The 18,229-nt window shown below is 37.1% G+C and overlaps 1 protein-coding gene across 4 annotated transcripts in view; it reads right to left on the bottom strand.

Moving 5' to 3' along the window:
• ANKHD1 (ankyrin repeat and KH domain containing 1) overlaps window positions 1-18,229 on the bottom strand; it is a 134,740-nt gene that overhangs the window by 92,396 nt on the left and 24,115 nt on the right. For all 4 annotated transcript variants that reach the window (XM_040444675.1, XM_040444677.1, XM_040444676.1 and 1 more), the window contains exons 2-6: window positions 14,016-14,169; window positions 6,326-6,482; window positions 4,845-4,992; window positions 3,976-4,123; window positions 1,513-1,746 (exon numbers count right to left, since the gene is read on the bottom strand). In XM_040444675.1, coding sequence (XP_040300609.1) covers window positions 1,513-1,746; window positions 3,976-4,123; window positions 4,845-4,992; window positions 6,326-6,482; window positions 14,016-14,169 — 841 coding nt within the window. The remainder of the gene's footprint in view (window positions 1-1,512; window positions 1,747-3,975; window positions 4,124-4,844; window positions 4,993-6,325; window positions 6,483-14,015; window positions 14,170-18,229) is intronic.

The raw sequence follows: 18,229 nt of genomic DNA, 5'->3' as shown, positions 1-18,229 counted from the left end.
GGCAAAGATGTCTACACAAGGATGTTATTACAGTGTTTTTAATAATAGTGAAAAACTGGGAACAATTCAAGTGTCCAACAATAGGCATTATGGTGCATCCATCTGAAGTATTTGCAAAGACTACGAGTTCCCTACCCAATACCCACTCTTTCAGTCTTCCTTAATAGTAGAACTCTGATTTTATCTGAGTGGCAACATGCCTGACTAAAAGACTACATTTCCCTGCCTCCCTTGTTATGTGTAGCCAGTGAGATATAAGTGGTAGCTATAAGGCAGAACTTCTATGAAGATTCCTTAAAGGTAGCTTACTAAATTGAAGGACGCTCCCCATTTTGCCCTTACCCTTTCATCCTTCCTAGAATATGGATTGCTGGGGCTCTAGCTACCATTTTGGAGTGTAGGTAACTTTGAGGATAGAAACCACATACTAGAAAGGTAGAGCAGAAAAAAGAGAATTCTGAGATCTTGATAGCAGTGGAACTGCTGCTAAATTAGCTCTAGACAGCCTACCCTTGGACTTGATTTATGTAAAAAAGAAAAAGCTTCTCTTTTGTTCAAATAATTCTTAATTTAGGTTTCATGACATGCGCAGCCTAACCCACTCCTGAAATAGTGAAGTACTATGTGACCACCAAAAGCTGTGTTAGAAAAATATTACTTGAGATGGGAAATGTTCATGACATATAGCTAAATAAAATAAGCACACTACAAAACAGTTAAGTTTGGTTGTTTAGTTTAAAAATTATACATATGTTTATGTATATATGCTTAAAAAACACACTGGAAGTAAATATACTAAAATACTGTTTACATGCCTTCATCTTTAGGGGGTAACATTACATGTCATTGTAAAATTTCTTTTCCTTACCCTATTCTGTGTTTTTCAAGTTTTCTATATCAACTGTGATTATTATTTTTACTGTTGTCTGAGTGTGCTTTATTTTTGAAGTAATAGTTGGAAAAATCATATAAAACAAAAGTTATTAAATAACAGAAACCTTCAAGTTTTATGCTACAAGTTTTTATTGACTTCATAGCTACCTGAATAAATAGAAATTAAAATAATAAACACACTGTTAAATTATACTTTATGAGATACAGACTAAAATGGACTTTCCATATAATCTCTTAGAAGCTAGATAATTTGATAGCACAAGGAAAACCTAAGTAATACAAAATTAATTCAAATATTTAATCCTCGGGGTGCTTATGTGGCTCAGACAGTTGAGTGTCCAACTCTTGATTTCGTCTTAGGTCATGATCTCATGGTTCGTGACATCGAGCCCTACATTGGGCTCTGCACTGACAGTATGGAGCCTGCTTGGGATTTTCTCTCTCTCTCTCTCTCTCTCTCTCTGCTCCTTCCCCAGCTTGTGCACATGCACATGCACGTGCTCTCTGTTCTCTGTCTCTTGCTCAAAATATATACACACTAAAAAAGAACCCTCATAATTCAAATATTCAAAGTTGATATGAAAAATATATATAAATATTCATATATAGAGAGAGTACCTTTGTAGCATGCAAGGGTAAGAGCACTTTCTTTGAATTCATTTGAATGAGTGTTGATGCCTGCCCCATGATCCAGAAGAACTCTTGCAACTTCCACATGACCTGCACTGGCTGCTTCCATCAAGGGGGTATGTCCATTTTCATTATGATCTTCTATATTTGCACCTTCATTAAGTAGCACTTTCACAATGTCAACAAATCCTCCAGCACAGGCATAAGTTAGTGCAGTATTTCCTAACAGAAGCCAAAAAGAAATATAGAATTATGATAAAATGGAGACAATTATAATTATGCCATGCTTGAGCTCTACCTCTTCAATTCCTTTACATAAACCACTAAAACTATCATCTCAAGTTTTTTTGTTCTATTGGTTAGAAGTAGCAATCTTAATTTTCTTACTAATTAAAAGATTTATTATAAACAGGTCAATTTACTTCTCTTCCTGCTAAAGATATGTGTCAGATGGGAAATGTACCTAAAACAATGAATTGTCTTACGAATAAAATGTATAAAGGAAAGGTAAAAGAAAATTAAGACATGAATATACATAGAAAGAAAATGTTAAATATTCCTAAATTGTACTGTACTGAAAAAAAAGAATCATTTTGAATGATACGTAGACTATTTTAGATAAAAATAAGCTAAAAGGGGATTTTTTTTGGGCGCCTGGGCGGCGCAGTCGGTTAAGCGTCCGACTTCAGCCAGGTCACGATCTCGCGGTCCGTGAGTTCGAGCCCCGCGTCGGGCTCTGGGCTGATGGCTCAGAGCCTGGAGCCTGTTTCCGATTCTGTGTCTCCCTCTCTCTCTGCCCCTTCCCCGGATTTTTTTTAATTTTTTTTTTTCAACGTTTATTTACTTTTGGGACAGAGAGAGACAGAGCATGAACGGGGGAGGGGCAGAGAGAGAGGGAGACACAGAATCGGAAACAGGCTCCAGGCTCTGAGCCATCAGCCCAGAGCCCGACGCGGGGCTCGAACTCACGGACCGCGAGATCGTGACCTGGCTGAAGTCGGACGCTTAACCGACTGCGCCGCCCAGGCGCCCCAGGGGGGATTTTTTTTAAATGACACTTAATCTCACTTGACAAGCTAATGAAGTAGGAAGATATAAACCCCCCTCAGCATAATTCCTTCAAAAGAAAAATCTCTTTACAAGGTCATTATCCCTTGGTTTGCCACTTCTTTCTTTCCTGATTTTATTTTGAGGATTTTTATTTATTAGAGGGGGTAAGAGAAGTGGTTTAACTATCCAACAGTATGAGACTAAAGAAGACTGTTTTAAAGATTCAGCAAGAAGAGTAACATTAAAGAATCCAATGTGTTCAGAATTCAACTGTTCAACCATGTTACACATTAAGCATATTACTATTATTACAACTAAGACAAAGTGGTCAGCAAAATGGTCTACAAATCCTTCTGGGAAGTCTTGTTTATTTTATTATTTTTTTTGAAGTTTGTTTATTTAGAGAGCGCATGCACGCAAAAGCGAACATGAGCAGAGGAGGAGCAGAGAGAGAGGGAGAGAGAGAATCCCAAGCAGGCTCCATACTGTCAGCACAGAGCCGGGGATGGGGCTCAAGTTCATGAACCATGAGATTATGACCTGAGCCGAAACCAAGAGTCAGAAGCTTGACTCACCGAGCCACCCAGGCATCTCACCTAATTTATTTTTAAAATGAGCAAGACTTCCTAGGGGCTTCCTCCTCACTGTTAGTGCAGGGCCTGCTTGGGATTCTCTCTCTCCCTCTCTCTCTGCCCTTCCCCTCTTGCATGGACCCTCACGCTCACTCAAAATAAATAAATTCACTTTAAAAAATCATTAAAAAAAAATAAGGCTACATTTAATATTCACTTAATGGTATGAAACACTGATATGCTTTCATTATGCAAATTTTTAAAAATTATGTTGTTGCCTCACTAAATCCAAGGAATCCTACCACTAAAACTATACTTATAACTCAAGACACATGACCAAGGCTCCTCCAGTCTGTGTGTCTGGGAAACACAAATAACTAAAAGAACAGCCCTTACTATAATAACTTTCATTCTGCCACAAGAATATCTTAATAGTAAACGCATTCGGTATGCCTGACATGAAAATTATTTACCACATGGTAAATAATCTCAGGTTAATTTATAATCTAAAGACAAGAGAGTTGGATTTAAATGAGATAAAGAATTATAAGAGATACAGTTCATAATTTTGCCTCTTTATATGTTACATATCATTATGGCAAAAAAGAAAGTGTCCCCAAAAGAAAAACTGTCACTCTTAGGCAAACACAATCTCAGTCTTTTGATATCAATTAATGTATATTTTACTCAGAGATCCTGAACAATGGCTAAGATTTTTCTGTAGGTTCACCACTGTTGCGCAGATGTAAAAATCAAATTTTTATCTCTCAGGTTACAATTAAATATATCAATTTCCTTTCCTCAAATTTACACATCACTTTCTACTTACCTGTTGCTGACTGGGAGTTGACATCTGCATCATGAAGAAGTAATAATTTCACGATATCTAAGTAACCTCCACTGGATGCTGCCATCAGGGGAGTTATATCTCCTTTATTTCCTCGATCTTCAACATTAGCATGCATAGCAAGCAATACCTTTAAAACACATACACACAGAGGGAATGTCAATTCTTACTACTAATAGTACTTCTAGAGAATATACTGAATCTGGAAAGATATTCTTTTAGAGTGGGGGTGAAGAAAAATAAAAAAATAACCACCTTTTGGGAAAATATGCCAGTGCTCACCACTTAAAACACTAAGTTAGACGTTATTTTTTACAATTCCATTACATATTAATCTTTAGGTAATGTAGGTAATCACATTAGCCAACCCATGATAAAATGTTAACTGCTCTTTTCAAAGAATTTGTGTTATGCTTGGGATTATCGAGCAAGAGAACAGCAAAACTATAGTCCCCAAACAGAAACTATCTGGTAAACACATGGGTATTTCCCAATACTGCTAAAACAGACAGAAAAAACAATAAGAATTGAGGTAATCTGGATGAAATGAAAATAAATCACTACTTTCCATTATAGCTGTGTATTATTTCTAAGGATGTTTTAAAATATTACTATTATTTCTATGTGCTTCTTATTCATTAGGAAGAGTTCTGAGTAAAAAAATTTTTGAGCAGAAAAATGGACCATGCCCAATTGCGTGTGTAGGCAACAAAATTAATTATGTACAGTTTCTATTTTACCCACTGCCTAAAAGGAAAGAACTTGCCCTCTAATTACAATTTCTTTTATTAGTGATAACAAAAATCAAAATCCTTCCACAATTTCAATCACTCAAGATAATTTCTGCTTACTTGTGCTAATTCATAATACCCTGCTGAACAAGCCAAACACAGCAGACTTTCTCCTTCTTCTGTATGTTCATTTACACTTCTGCCTTCATCTAGCAATTTACGAACAGCATTCACATCCCCATCTGAACAAGCTTCTGCCAGACTACGACTGAAAACAAAACCATCAACAATTAGCCAACACAGAAAGACTCAGAACCCTCTCAAAATAAATTACATTAAATACAAAGAGTCATACATAGAAAAATGTTGATATGGTAAGGAAAAAAATTGCATGAACATTTTGTGTGCTGAACATCTTGTTTGCAATACTAATTATTCATGTAGGCCAACCAAGCCAGAAAGGCAATAAGTGAATATGAAAACAGCTGTCATTTTTATTTTGTGAAATGTTCTAACATATTGTCATATTAAATTTTAAATAAAGTACATGTACAAGTTTTTAAACTCTACCAATGCAACAATCCCCAAAGACATTTGGGATATAATTCCATGGTTTAAAATTTTATTTGGTAACAGAAGTTTCAATCTATGTAAAAATTTTACTACAGAATGTTTAACAAAATCAGGAAGCCTGGCTAGCTCAGTCAGTAGAGCATGCAACTCTTAATCTCAGGATTGTGAGTTCAAGCCCCATGTTGGGTGTAGAGGTTACTTAAAACAACAACAACAAAAAAACCCCAAAACTTAAAAAAAAAAAAGAGGGGTGCCTGGGTGGCTTGGTTGGTTAAGTGTCCAACTTTGGCTCAGGTCATGGTCTCGTGGTTTGTGGGTTTGAGCCCCGCATTAAGCTCTGTGCTGACAGCTCAGAGCCTGGAGCCTGCTTCCGATTCTGTGTCTCCTGCCGCCCCCCCCCGCCCCGCCCCTCTCCTGCTCACACTGACTGTCTATCTGTCTCTCAAAAATGAATAACCATTAAAAAAAAATTGATAAATCTCAAACTTTAATATGCACATGAATCACCCATTTTTCTTGTTAAAATACAGATTCTGATTGAGTAGCTCTGAGGTGAGGTCTGGAATTCTGCATTTCTAATGAGATCTAAGGAGCTGCTTGCTGCTACTGCTACTTACGAATCATATTTGAGTAGCAAGCACTTGGATTAGAGCAACCTATTTCATTTATTATTACTTACGCAGTCAGTTTAGAGTGTACTAGGATAATCATTAGAGTAAGTAACTGCCTTAGAAATAGAAATCAGATCTTTATTCACTTTGGATTTCTCACTTGTGGTATTTTCATTCCACAAGAATGCTCAATGAATATGAGTAGAATGCAAGAATAAAAATATAACATCTATTTTTATATACATATATATATAACGCCATATATATATACTTAAAACATTAATAGCCATTCTAATAGCCACTTAGCTAAAGTTTATAATTCCCTCCAAAAGATACACTTGACCAAAATTTGTTACTTCCCCAAAGTCCACTCCAGAAAATGTCTAATATCCAGAAGAATTCATTATATACACATACGTGTCTACTTGTCCTGCATTGTGGCTGTTTTCTGCTCTCATTCGGGTCAGTGCAGCAGCAGCTTCATCTAGTGCACAACTTACTGAGGATGTCAGTCTCCGGAGTACCTCAGGGTCTGCAAAAGCTTTACCATCAGCAGTTGACAATTTGCCAATTCCTTCAGCATGCGTCAATGAATCAGGCAGCACAGGGGAAGAAAAAACATAAAGTGCAAATTGTAATTACATTTCTTGTTTGATTTTTATTTTTTTTTTTTAATTCTTTCAACGTTTATTTATTTTTGGGACAGGGAGAGACAGAGCATGAACGGGGGAGGGGCAGAGAGAGAGGGAGACACAGAATCGGAAACAGGCTCCAGGCTCTGAGCCATCAGCCCAGAGCCCGATGCGGGGCTCGAACTCACGGACCGCGAGATCGTGAGCTGGCTGAAGTCGGACGCTTAACCGACTGCGCCACCCAGGCGCCCCGTAATTACATTTCTAAACACTACTATATAGGGCAAAACCGGCAGAGTCTCCATAGATAAGGCTGACATTCAGAACATAAGGCTGATATCAATTTTGCCACATTTAATGTCAAAAGCCATCACATAACCACCTGTTTTAGTCTTTCCATCTTTACAATGCACATCATATTAATTTGTTCCCTACCTAATTCCAAATGTAACTTAACGTGAGGCTCATTGAGGAAAATGAAAGTTCTTTCAAAATATATAGTCATACTGTAAGATCTCTAGTATAAGATCATATTTATCTATACTCTTTTCAGTAGTAATAAAGGGAATATTCTGTACTATTATAACAAACAATCCAACAGTTTCTCCCTTTGGTTGAATAGCCACCTAGAACCATCTTCTAGGATAACAGTATAAATTGAAATAAGTTCATTCTTATATTTATTACATGCTTGTGATTTGCCAGACATTGGGAAGACAAAAAGGGATAAGGCATAGTTCCCGTCCTTACAGAACTCACAGTCTAGTGGGGCTATTAGGTGTCTAACTTGCCAATAAATCTTTTTGTCTAGATTCAGTGAGGAATCAGATACTGCTGTAATAGAAAATTTTGATGATAATATCATTGCCTGATCACTGCTGCAAACGAGAGAAAAATAGTTGATGAAGTTTTGAAGAACAACAACAAGGAAAGAAAGAAGGGAAAATTTTCCCAATAAGATATAAAATGTATTAGGTCTGTCTCTCTCTGTCCCAAAAATAAATAAAAACGTTGAAAAAAAAAATTTAAAAAAAAAAAAAAAAGGGGGGGGAGCCTGGGTGGCGCAGTCAGTTGAGCGTCCGGCTTCAGCCAGGTCACGATCTCGCGGTCCGTGAGTTCGAGCCCCGCGTCAGGCTCTGGGCTGATGGCTCAGAGCCTGGAGCCTGTTTCCGATTCTGTGTCTCCCTCTCTCTCTGCCCCTCCCCCGTTCATGCTCTGTCTCTCTCTGTCCCAAAAATAAATAAAAACGTTGAAAAAAAATTTTTAAATGTATTAGAATGCCATGAAAATTGTAACAGCATGAGGGGCACCTGGGTGGCTCAGTCGGTTGAGTGTCCAACTTCAGCTAAGGTCATGATCTCACAGTTTGTGAGCTCGAGTCCCGCATCAGGCTCTATGGTAACAGCTCAGAGCCCGGAGCCTGTTTCAGATTCTGTGTCTCCTCCTCTCTCTGCCCCTCCCATTCTCATGCTCTGTCTCTCAATAATGAATAAATGTTAAAAAATTTTTTAAAAAAGAAAGAAAATTATAACAGTATGTTATCTGCACAGAAACAGATAATTATATCAAGGATATACAAGAGATGAGGTGTCTACGTGGCTCAGTCAGTTGAGTGTTTGACTCTTAATTTCAGCTCAGGTCATGATCTCAGTTTGTGAGTTTGAGCCCCACGTTGGGTTCTGTGCTGACAGTGTGGGAGCCTGCTTGGGATTCTCTCTCATTCCCTCTCTCTCTGCCCCTTCTGCATGCATGTGCATGCTCTCTCTCTCTCTCAAAATAAATAAACTTAAAAAAGAAAAAAGCCCTAGATCATTTGTAAATTGACATTTCAAATCAAAGGAGATGGGAGGGCTTATTTCAGAAACACTGTTCAGGAAGTGATTATCATTTGAAAATTAAGATGGATCTCTAATTCACCCCATTCACAAAAATAAATACCAAGTAGACTGAAGATCTAAATGTATAAAATAAAGACCAGGGGCGCCTGGGTGGCTCAGTCGGTTAAGCGTCCGACTTCAGCTCAGGTCACGATCTCGCGGTCCGTGAGTTCGAGCCCCGCATCGGGCTCTGTGCTGACAGCTCAGAGCCTGGAGCCCGTCTCAGATTCTGTGTCTCCCTCTCTCTCTGCCCCTCCCCCGTTCATGCTCTGTCTCTCTCTGTCTCAAAAATAAATAAAACGTTAAAAAAAAAATTTAAAATAAAGACTGAAAGGCACTATTATACTATGTGGTATTTTCTAATGCTGATGTAGAGGAGGCTTTTCTATGCATGAGACCAAATCCCCAAAACCATGAAATAAAAGATTAATACATGTGATATTAAACATTTTTAATTTCAGTAAAAATTTCTATATAATTAAGCACACCATAAAGTTAAGGCAAAATAAAAACTGAAAAAATTAGCATCCAATAAACTTATATCATCATTTATAAAGAGCTACCAAGCAACTTACTGATATCAAATGAACATAAACTATGAAATTGACAATAAAAATGACTGAAGTGTAAGGCCCTCTAAAACTTAATAGGAATGTATACTGGTACAAGTTGGCAGGGTGGGAGCATATTTGACAAGTTATCAAAATTCAAAAAAAATTTTAATGTTTATTTATTCATCTTGAGAGAGAGAAAGAGAAAGCATAAGCAGGGGAGGGGCACAGAGAAGGGAGAGATAGAATCCTAAGCAGGCTGTATACCTTCAGAGCAGGGACTGATGTGGTGCTCAAATTCACAAACTGTGATATCAAGTGTCAAGAGTCGGACGTTTAACTATGCCACCAAAGCGCCCCTTTCTTTTTATATATATATAATTTTTTAAATGCAAAACTTTAAGTGTATACATTCTTTGACACAGTGATACCACTTTCTAATAATTTGTCCTATAAAGATACCTGCACAAATAAGAAAAATTATAAATGAATATCAACTACATAATTATTTGTAATATGGGAAAAGAGGAAATAACCTAAATATCCCTCGATAAGGAACTGTAAAATAAATCATGATACATCTAAGCAAGAGAATATTATCTTACCCTTTAAAAGAAGGAGAAAGTGGGGCACCTGGGTAGCTTCGTTGGTTAAGCATCTGACTCTTGATTTGGGCTCAGGTCATGATCTCCCAATTCAAGAGATCGAGCCCTGCGATGGGCTCTGCACTGACACCCTACTTAGGATTCTCTCTCTCTCTCCCTCTCCTTCTCCCTCTCTCCCACTCTTTCCCAAAATGATTAAAAACAAAACAAAACAAAACAAAACAAGGAGAAAGAGACATACCATGTTATACAAGGATGCCCACAATAAATTAAGTGAAAAAAGGGAGTTACAATACATTTTGTGTAATGTGACACTTACTTCATTGTTTTAAAAATTATGTGTGTTTAAATATATACATGCATTTATAAAGCTACACAGGAAAAAGCCTGGAAGTATATGTAAACCTTAACAATAGGAAGGTTTTATTATCTACTTAATACATTTCATATTGCTTTACCTACCTTTGATCGTATTATATTTATAATTTAGAAGAACATAATTTTTAAAAATTATTCTTGTGGGGCACCTGACTGGCTGAGTCAGTAGAGCATGTGACTCGGTATCAGCGTTGTGAGTTTGAGCCCCAAATTGCATGTGGAGATTACTCAAAAATAAAATCTTTAAAAAAATTAAAAACAGAGGTGCCTGGGTGGCTCAGTCGGTTAAGCATCCAAGTCTTGATTTCGGCTCAGGTTATGATCTCACAGTTCCTGAGTTTGAGACCCGTGTCAGGCTCTGCTCTGACAGTGTGGAACCTGTTTGGGATTCTCTATCTCCTTCTCTTTCCCTCCCTCTGCACCTCCCCTGCTCATGCTCTTTCCCTCTCAAAAAATTAAAAATAACAACAAAAATAAATAAATACATAAAATTCTTGAAATAGCTTTAGATTCTTCATTTTCTCTAATAATATCAAAGAATCTTAAAGAAAAAATATTTTCCATTTCATTTTTGCAGTTAAAATAGTGTCAAGAATTCTATTTTCCTTAATAAGCCTAGTAATGCCTAATATATTCTCACAATTAGAAACACAGAATCTAGGAGCACCTGGCTGGCTTAGTTGGTGGAGCATGTGACTCTTCATCTTAGGGTCATGAGTTTGAGCCCTACACTGGGTGTAGAGACTACTTAAAAGCAAAAACAAAAAACCACAGAGTCTAAAAATTCCTGAAAACAATGTCCAAAAAGCAAATGAAAATGCTCTAGGACAAAAAGAAAATATTCATTAAACAGTTGACTTGCACAGTTCTTAGAAAGAAGCACATCATTTTAAAATACATTTGACAACTTCTTTGGACCACCAAAGACATATCTAACTGTGTATGGAGTTTAAATTGTCAAAATATGCAAAATTTTTAAATTCAATAGTCTTTAACACCTCCTTAAAGGCAGATAATCATTACTTTCAAGGTTTATGTTCTTTCTATCAATGTATGTATGAAAAACAGGCAATTCTAAGGTACCTCGCTGCTTTTTCTAGACTTCTATGAATTAAGAGAAAACAGGGAAAGACAAGTGCTTAATGTACCAGAAAACAGCCCTAAATAAGAATTCAGAGGTGCCAGAAAAAAGGAGAAATTAGTTTAAAGCCCTTAGTTAGGAATTAAGGAATAGTACGCTCAACATGAGTGAAGTGTCAGCCTAAACCAGAGAGTAAAGATATGCTACCACCAGAAAACAAAGCCTAAACCTTTTCTAAGAAAAGGAAAACAGAGAAGACTTTTCTCCAAGTTTCTCTCTGCTCTAAGCAAAAGAATGTAAGATTCCAAAGCAAAGCAAAGCAAACAAACAAATTAGAGGGTGGTCATGGCACTCCCATTTCAGGAATCTTATACAGTATATCCCTAAATCACAAGTAGATTTACAGGAAATCCAGACTAGAAGGGAAGGACATTCAATGTCATTATCAATGTGATGTGATCTTTATACCTTTTTTTTTTTTATTACTAGTTCTGCCCTAATTTAAACAGTCTTATTTTGTTCAATTTAATTTTAAGTTTCTATCAGTTCCAAAAAGATACAGTAGGTAGACTAAAAGTCAATGGGCTACAAATTGTACCTGTCTTTTTCCATAACAGGACAGAATTAAAGGAATAACAAGATGATATTAAGTAAGCTCATTTTTTTTTTAATTTTTTTTTTCAACGTTTATTTATTTTTGGGACAGAGAGAGACAGAGCATGAACAGGGGAGGGGCAGAGAGAGAGGGAGACACAGAATCGGAAACAGGCTCCAGGCTCTGAGCCATCAGCCCAGAGCCCGACGCGGGGCTCGAACTCACGGACCGCGAGATTGTGACCTGGCTGAAGTCAGACGCTTAACCGACTGCGCCACCCAGGCGCCCCAAGTAAGCTCATTTTTAACATAACATCTGTCTTTCCAGGAATAATAGAAAAATGCTCAATTTGGGGTACCTGGGTGGCTCAGGTAGTGATCTCACAGTCATGAGATTGAGCCCAGCATCATACTCCATACTGAGCATGTAGTCTGCTTCGGATTCTCTCTCTCTTCTTCTCCCTCGGCTCCCCCCCACTCTCTCCCATTCCCTCTCTCAAAATAAATAAGTGTGAGATAGAGAGACAGAGCGTGTGCAGGAGACGGGCAGAGAGAGAGGGAGACACAGAATCTGAAGCAGGTTCCAGGCTCAAACTCACAGACCGCGAGATCATGACCTGAGCTGAAGTCAGACACTTAACTGAGCCACCAAGGTGCCCCTCAGAATAAATGAATAAACTTTACCAAAAAATGTTCAATTTATTTTAGCTCTTGTCCTTGTCCTTATTTGATCAAATTGATGCTCTACTGTTCAGTCAATATGAAATGTACTAAAAAGCTGCTGTGATTTTTCTGAATCTTTAATATTATGCTTATTAGAGTACTCAGTAACGGAATCAAATTTCTATACTTTAAAACTTTTTTATTTTGAATTTTCTGGAGTTTAATAGCTTTAACATGGTTTAAAGTATATATGGCACTCTAACAAGTTTTTAGGCACTATTTTTTTATTTATTAGGCACTATTTTATTTTTTTTTTATAAATTTTTTTTTCAACGTTTATTTATTTTTGGGACAGAGAAAGACAGAGCATGAACAGGGGAGGGGCAGAGAGAGAGGGAGACACAAAATCGGAAACAGGCTCCAGGCTCTGAGCCATCAGCCCAGAGCCCGACGCGGGGCTCGAACTCACGGACCGCGAGATCGTGACCTGGCTGAAGTCAGACGCTTAACCGACTGCGCCACCCAGGCGCCCCTTTAGGCACTATTTTAAAAAATAACCTATACATTCCTCTAGATTAAATTCTTACATGTATTTAACATACACATATATTTATGCTAAATAAGTAACTAAAAAGAGTGTCACACAAAGTGAACATATCTCAAAAGCAATATAAAAAAAACAACATAGAAGATTTAAAAAAGTTAACTTCCTTCTTAAAACAATTTTAGCTGATAAAAAGCCTTTCTTTATAGTGGAATGGAGACTTGGTACAGAAATTAATAAACAGGGTGTTCAATATAAACAGTAATAAACAGTAATAAAATAATAAATAGTAATAAACAGTAATAAACAGTAATAAAATAATAAATAAAATAAAATAATACAATAAAAAATAGCAACTTATGAGGCACCTGGGTGGCTCAGTTAGGTGTCAAACTCTTGATTTCAGCTCAGGTCATGATCTCACAGTTTGTATGATTGAGTCCTGCATCAGGCTCTGCACTCGCAGCTCTACCTCTCTCCCTGCCCCTCTCCTGCTCACATGCATGCATACCCTCTCTCTTTCTTTCTCTCAAAATAAACAAACATCTTTTTTTAAACAATAGCCACTCATAGGGGCACCTGGCTGAGTCAGTTGGTTAAGCATCTGACTTTGGCTTAGGTCATGATCTCACGGTCTGGTCCGTGAGTTCAAGTCCTGCACTGGGCTATCTGCTGTCAGTGCAGAACAGAACCTGCTTCAGATCCTGTCTCCCTCTCTCTGCCCCTCCTGCACACAAGCGCATGTGCAAGAGCGTTCTCTCTCTCAAAAATAAATAAACATTAAAAAACTAGCAACTTATAATAATTAAGTTATCCCTAGACTAAAATGAGTAACAAATCACATGCAGAATACCCTTAAATCAGTTTAGACCAAAGATTCATAACTTAAGGAACCAAATTTATCTCACACATTTATAATGTAATTGGAAATAGATAAGTTTTTATTGGTAAGTATCTGATTATCTAAGACCTTTAAAAATAGTGTTGAGCCCAGAAATCATTCTCTAAAAACTTTCAACCAAGAATTTTTTAAATATAAAACGTGAACAATAAAAAACATAACACATACTAAGAGTTCAAATCTCATAGAATGTTATATAATTTGGGGGCAATCTTGCACAGCTATGTACAGAGATCTAGACTTTTAAAGAGATGAAAATAACAAAACAAGAAATAAATTACCTGCTGCTTCCAGCAATGCTTCTAATCGTGCCTGTGTCTCTGGATCCACAGTGCGTAAGTCTGCTCCTTCTGCAGTACTTGATAAGAATATCTCTGATGTTGTTTTAAGTACTGGGTTATCCAGATCTTCTTGGTCCAAAATAAACGATTCAACCTGTTTATGAGTTAAAAATGCAGTATCTATGAAACTAATCTCCATATTGTCAGAATAACTATAATTTAAAGTAATATGATTTGATTGAGAATTTAAGTATAAGCAGATAAATTACCGTAGAAACATGAGGCTGTGGGAAGGGTCTTTGAGGGAGCGTCCTGCCTATCTGCTTATCTTCAGACATGACTATAGTCTAATTCAGATACACCAGATTCAAGTTTCCTGAAAAGCATTTCATCTTCTGTGCCTAGCACAGAGCTTGGTTTCTTTTTGTTTAAAAAAAATTTTTTTTAATGTTTATTTTTGAGAGAGAGAGAGAGAGAGACAGCAAGTGAGCAGGGGAGGGGCAAATAGAGAGGGAGACACAGAATCCGAAGCAGGCTCTAGGCTCCGAGCTGCCAGCACAGAGCCCGACGTGGGGCTCAAACCCATAGACCACAAGATCATGACCTGAGCCCAAGTCAGGCACTTAAACCGACTGAGCCATCCAGGCACCCCTGTTTTTTGTTTTTAAATGAAACAAGTTCATGAACGTAGCCCCTGGGAAGATGAAAATTGGACTAGATAGTAAAAAAGACTAGATAGCATGGATAGGTCATTAAGGCACATTTTTTCCTCTCTTCTAATCAATTTATTAAATTCTGATTCTTAAAAGAAAATAGTATTTAAAACACTGCCAAATATCTAGAGCCCTACAGACAAGAAAGTTAAATGAGGTTAGGAAACATACCGGTTTGTTCACTGCTGTATCCTCTGGCCTAAGAATGCATCATATAAAGTAGGTATTGAATACATAATCATTGAAATGAACGAATGGTATAAGCAAAAGCAACTGATGAAAATAAACATGTAACCCTCTAATTTCAAAACAAGTTAATTCTAAATTAATTTTCTCAACAAGTAACATATGTACAATCTTTCTGGGAAGCAATTTGGAAATGTGTACCAAAATGCTTTAAAAGGCTCATGCCCTTTGATTCAGTAATTCCATTTTAAGGAATCTATCCTTTAAAAAGTATCTGAAAACCACAGGGCACCTGGCAGACTCAGTTGGAAGAGCATGTGGCTCTTGATCTGGGGGTCGTGAATTAGAGCCCCACATTGGGTGCAGAGATTACTTAAATAAGTAAAACTTTAAAAAAAAATGTTTTTTTAAGTATCTGAAAGCCAGACAAAAATATGCAGGGGTAGTCACTGCACATTAATTCAAATTCCAAAAATGAGAGGAAAAAAACTACAACGGGGAATTTGGTAAATACATTTTGTACATTCACAGCATAGACTACCATGCAGTCATTAAAAACAATGTTTTTAAAGCATAATTTAGTTACATGAGAAAGCATTTATAAAGTTAAATGAAAATCACAAAATTCAAAACAGTACGATGTTTACTTTGCTAAAAATATACGTATATGATTGTAAACATGAACATGACTACTCATGTATATAATGAATACATACTTATATACCTAGATACACCTGCAATATGTAAATATGTATAACCAGGGAGGTTAACATATTTGTAGACAGATAGAAAAATAGGAACAGAAAGGTTAAGTACTTCTCCACGGTCACACAGCTAATAAATAACAAAGACAAGGACAGGTTTCAAACTCAAGCCACATAGCTACACAATCTGTGCTCTTAACTACTAGACAAGGCCACCATACAGGACCACAGTACTTGGACTACATTATTTGGCATATTTGGCTGTTGTCATCAGTTTCATAATGGACACCAAAAAACATCCTAAGAAAGACTGTAAAGTGAAAACGATTTGGTTACATTTTATTACCTGGTGAAGTACTAAAATTTTACAAAATAAACTTCAGATCTAATAACATGGAGCCACATGACTATCCTGTAACACAGCTTCTTTAATATGTAATTACAGACAAAGATGTCATTCTAAATCCATGCCAAAAGATAAATGCAGCCTACCAGTTGTTAAATTATATTAAAAGATAACTGTGTGTACAATAAAAATCTTCTCACGGGCCCAAGAAATTATTAGGTATTATTAGGAACTTACCAGTGATGAGAACAGAAAAACCATCATTCCAAATTCTAGAATTTTTTATTACAAATCATACTGAGAAGTTAACATTTCTATTTTATAAAAAGTATTGGTCTAATGTGGTATTACACATATTATGAAGACAAACAAGAGATTATAGGTACCATGGAACATTTTAAAAATCCAAGTTAAGGATTTTCTATTCTCTCCCATTCATTTCCCCAATGAGTAAACGGTATTTACTCAAGTCCTGTTTTATATGAAGCACCCTGACAGTACAAAAATATGGTAGAAGATAGAAGTTAAAGGCACCATGACTATCACAAAAGGCCCCAAAGAGAAACAAATGGTACAACTACATGCATTAAACAGTGAGAAATCACTTCCAGCCCCAGTAATCCAAGACTTTGCACAAGCAGCAGCATTTAACTTAGGCTTTGAAGGATGAATAGAATTTCACTAGGTAGTCAGACAGGGGGGTAGAGGTAGAAGGGAATGAAATAAAAAATGGGCTTGAAGATGCATTTGGAAAGCAATGAGTGGTCCACACTAAAAAAACACAAGGTCCTTCATATACTGCTCGTGGGAATCTAAATGACACGACCCCTGTGGGGAACAGTTTTGCAGCTTTCCAAAAATTAAACATAGAATAACCATATGACCCAGAAATTTCACTTCTATGTATATACCTAAGAGGATTTTATGTTTATTTATTTTTGAGAGAGAGAGAGAGAGAGAGAGAGACAGAGAGAGACAGAGAGACAGAGAGACAGAGGATGAGTGGGGGAGGGGCAGAGAGAAAGGGAGACACAGGATCTGAAGCAGGCTCCAGGCTCTGAGCTGTCAGCACAGAGCCTGACACATGGCTTGAACCCACGAACCACAAGATCATGTCCTGAGCCAAAGTTGGATGTTTAACCAACTAAGTCACCCAGGCACCCCTACCTAAGAGGATTTAAAACATACAAAAATATGTATACAGAAGGCCATACCTGTATTATGCACAATAGACAAAAATTAGGAAAAAAAAGTCTATCAACTGGTAAATGGATAAACAAAATGTGGTATATCCATATAATGTAATATTATTCGGCCATTAAAAGGAGTAAGTAATGAGGGGCGCCTGGGTGGCTCAGTTGGTTGAGTATCCGACTTCAGCTAAGGTCAAGAGCTCACAGTCTGTGGGTTCCAGCCCCACGTCACGCTCTGTGCTGACAGCTTGGAGGCTGGAGCCTGGTTCAGATTCTGTGTCTCCTTCTCTCTCTGCCCTTCCCCTGCTCATGCTCTGTCTCTCTCTGTCTCAAAAATAAATAAAAACATTAAAAAAAATAAATTAAAAACACAGGAGTAAGTAATGACACATGCTATAGAATGCAAGGCGAACCTTGCAAATACTATGCTTAATGAAAGAAGAAACAAGAAGTCACATATTGTATGGTTCCACCTATATGCAATGGCCAACAGAAACAGATTTATAGAGATAGAAAGTAATTTAGTGGTTAACTGAAGAGTCAGTCAGAGAGGGAGGAATGAGAGTGAGTACTAATAGGTCTCAAGTTTCTTTCTGGAATAATGAAAATGTCTGGTATTAGATACTGGTGACGGTTGCTGTACAACCTTGTAAATATACTAAAAAACTACTGAATTGTACACTTTAAAATGCTAAATTTTATGGTAAGGTAAACTTTAGATCAATTTTTTAAAAAACTATAAAGTACCTAAAGTACAACTACAGCTTTAGGCTACACAGAACAACCGGGGAGAGATTCAAATAACAACATGCAAAAGTTGATTTGCTCATGGTCTATCTGGTCACCACCAGGAGAAGGAGAGAACATCAGTAGCAATGTCATCCTGGATGTCAGTAATGTTAGTATCACATACACAAGACAGCACATGCCTAAGTGCTTGGGAAGAATCAAGTTTGGAAGAAAAACACAAAACAGAGATGTGTCCCATGCCTTCAAAAGGCTTACAACCTCTCTCCAAAAATTAAAATTCATAAAACAACTTACTCAGTTTAATTCTCCTACATCTTAAAAT

This window comes from Herpailurus yagouaroundi, unplaced genomic scaffold (genome assembly GCF_014898765.1).
Source record: "Herpailurus yagouaroundi ecotype Mexico unplaced genomic scaffold, PumYag 192, whole genome shotgun sequence".
NCBI lineage: Eukaryota > Metazoa > Chordata > Mammalia > Carnivora > Felidae > Herpailurus > Herpailurus yagouaroundi.
The sequence above is the reverse complement of the archived record's forward strand: the minus strand, read 5'-3'. Positions and strand labels throughout refer to the sequence as shown.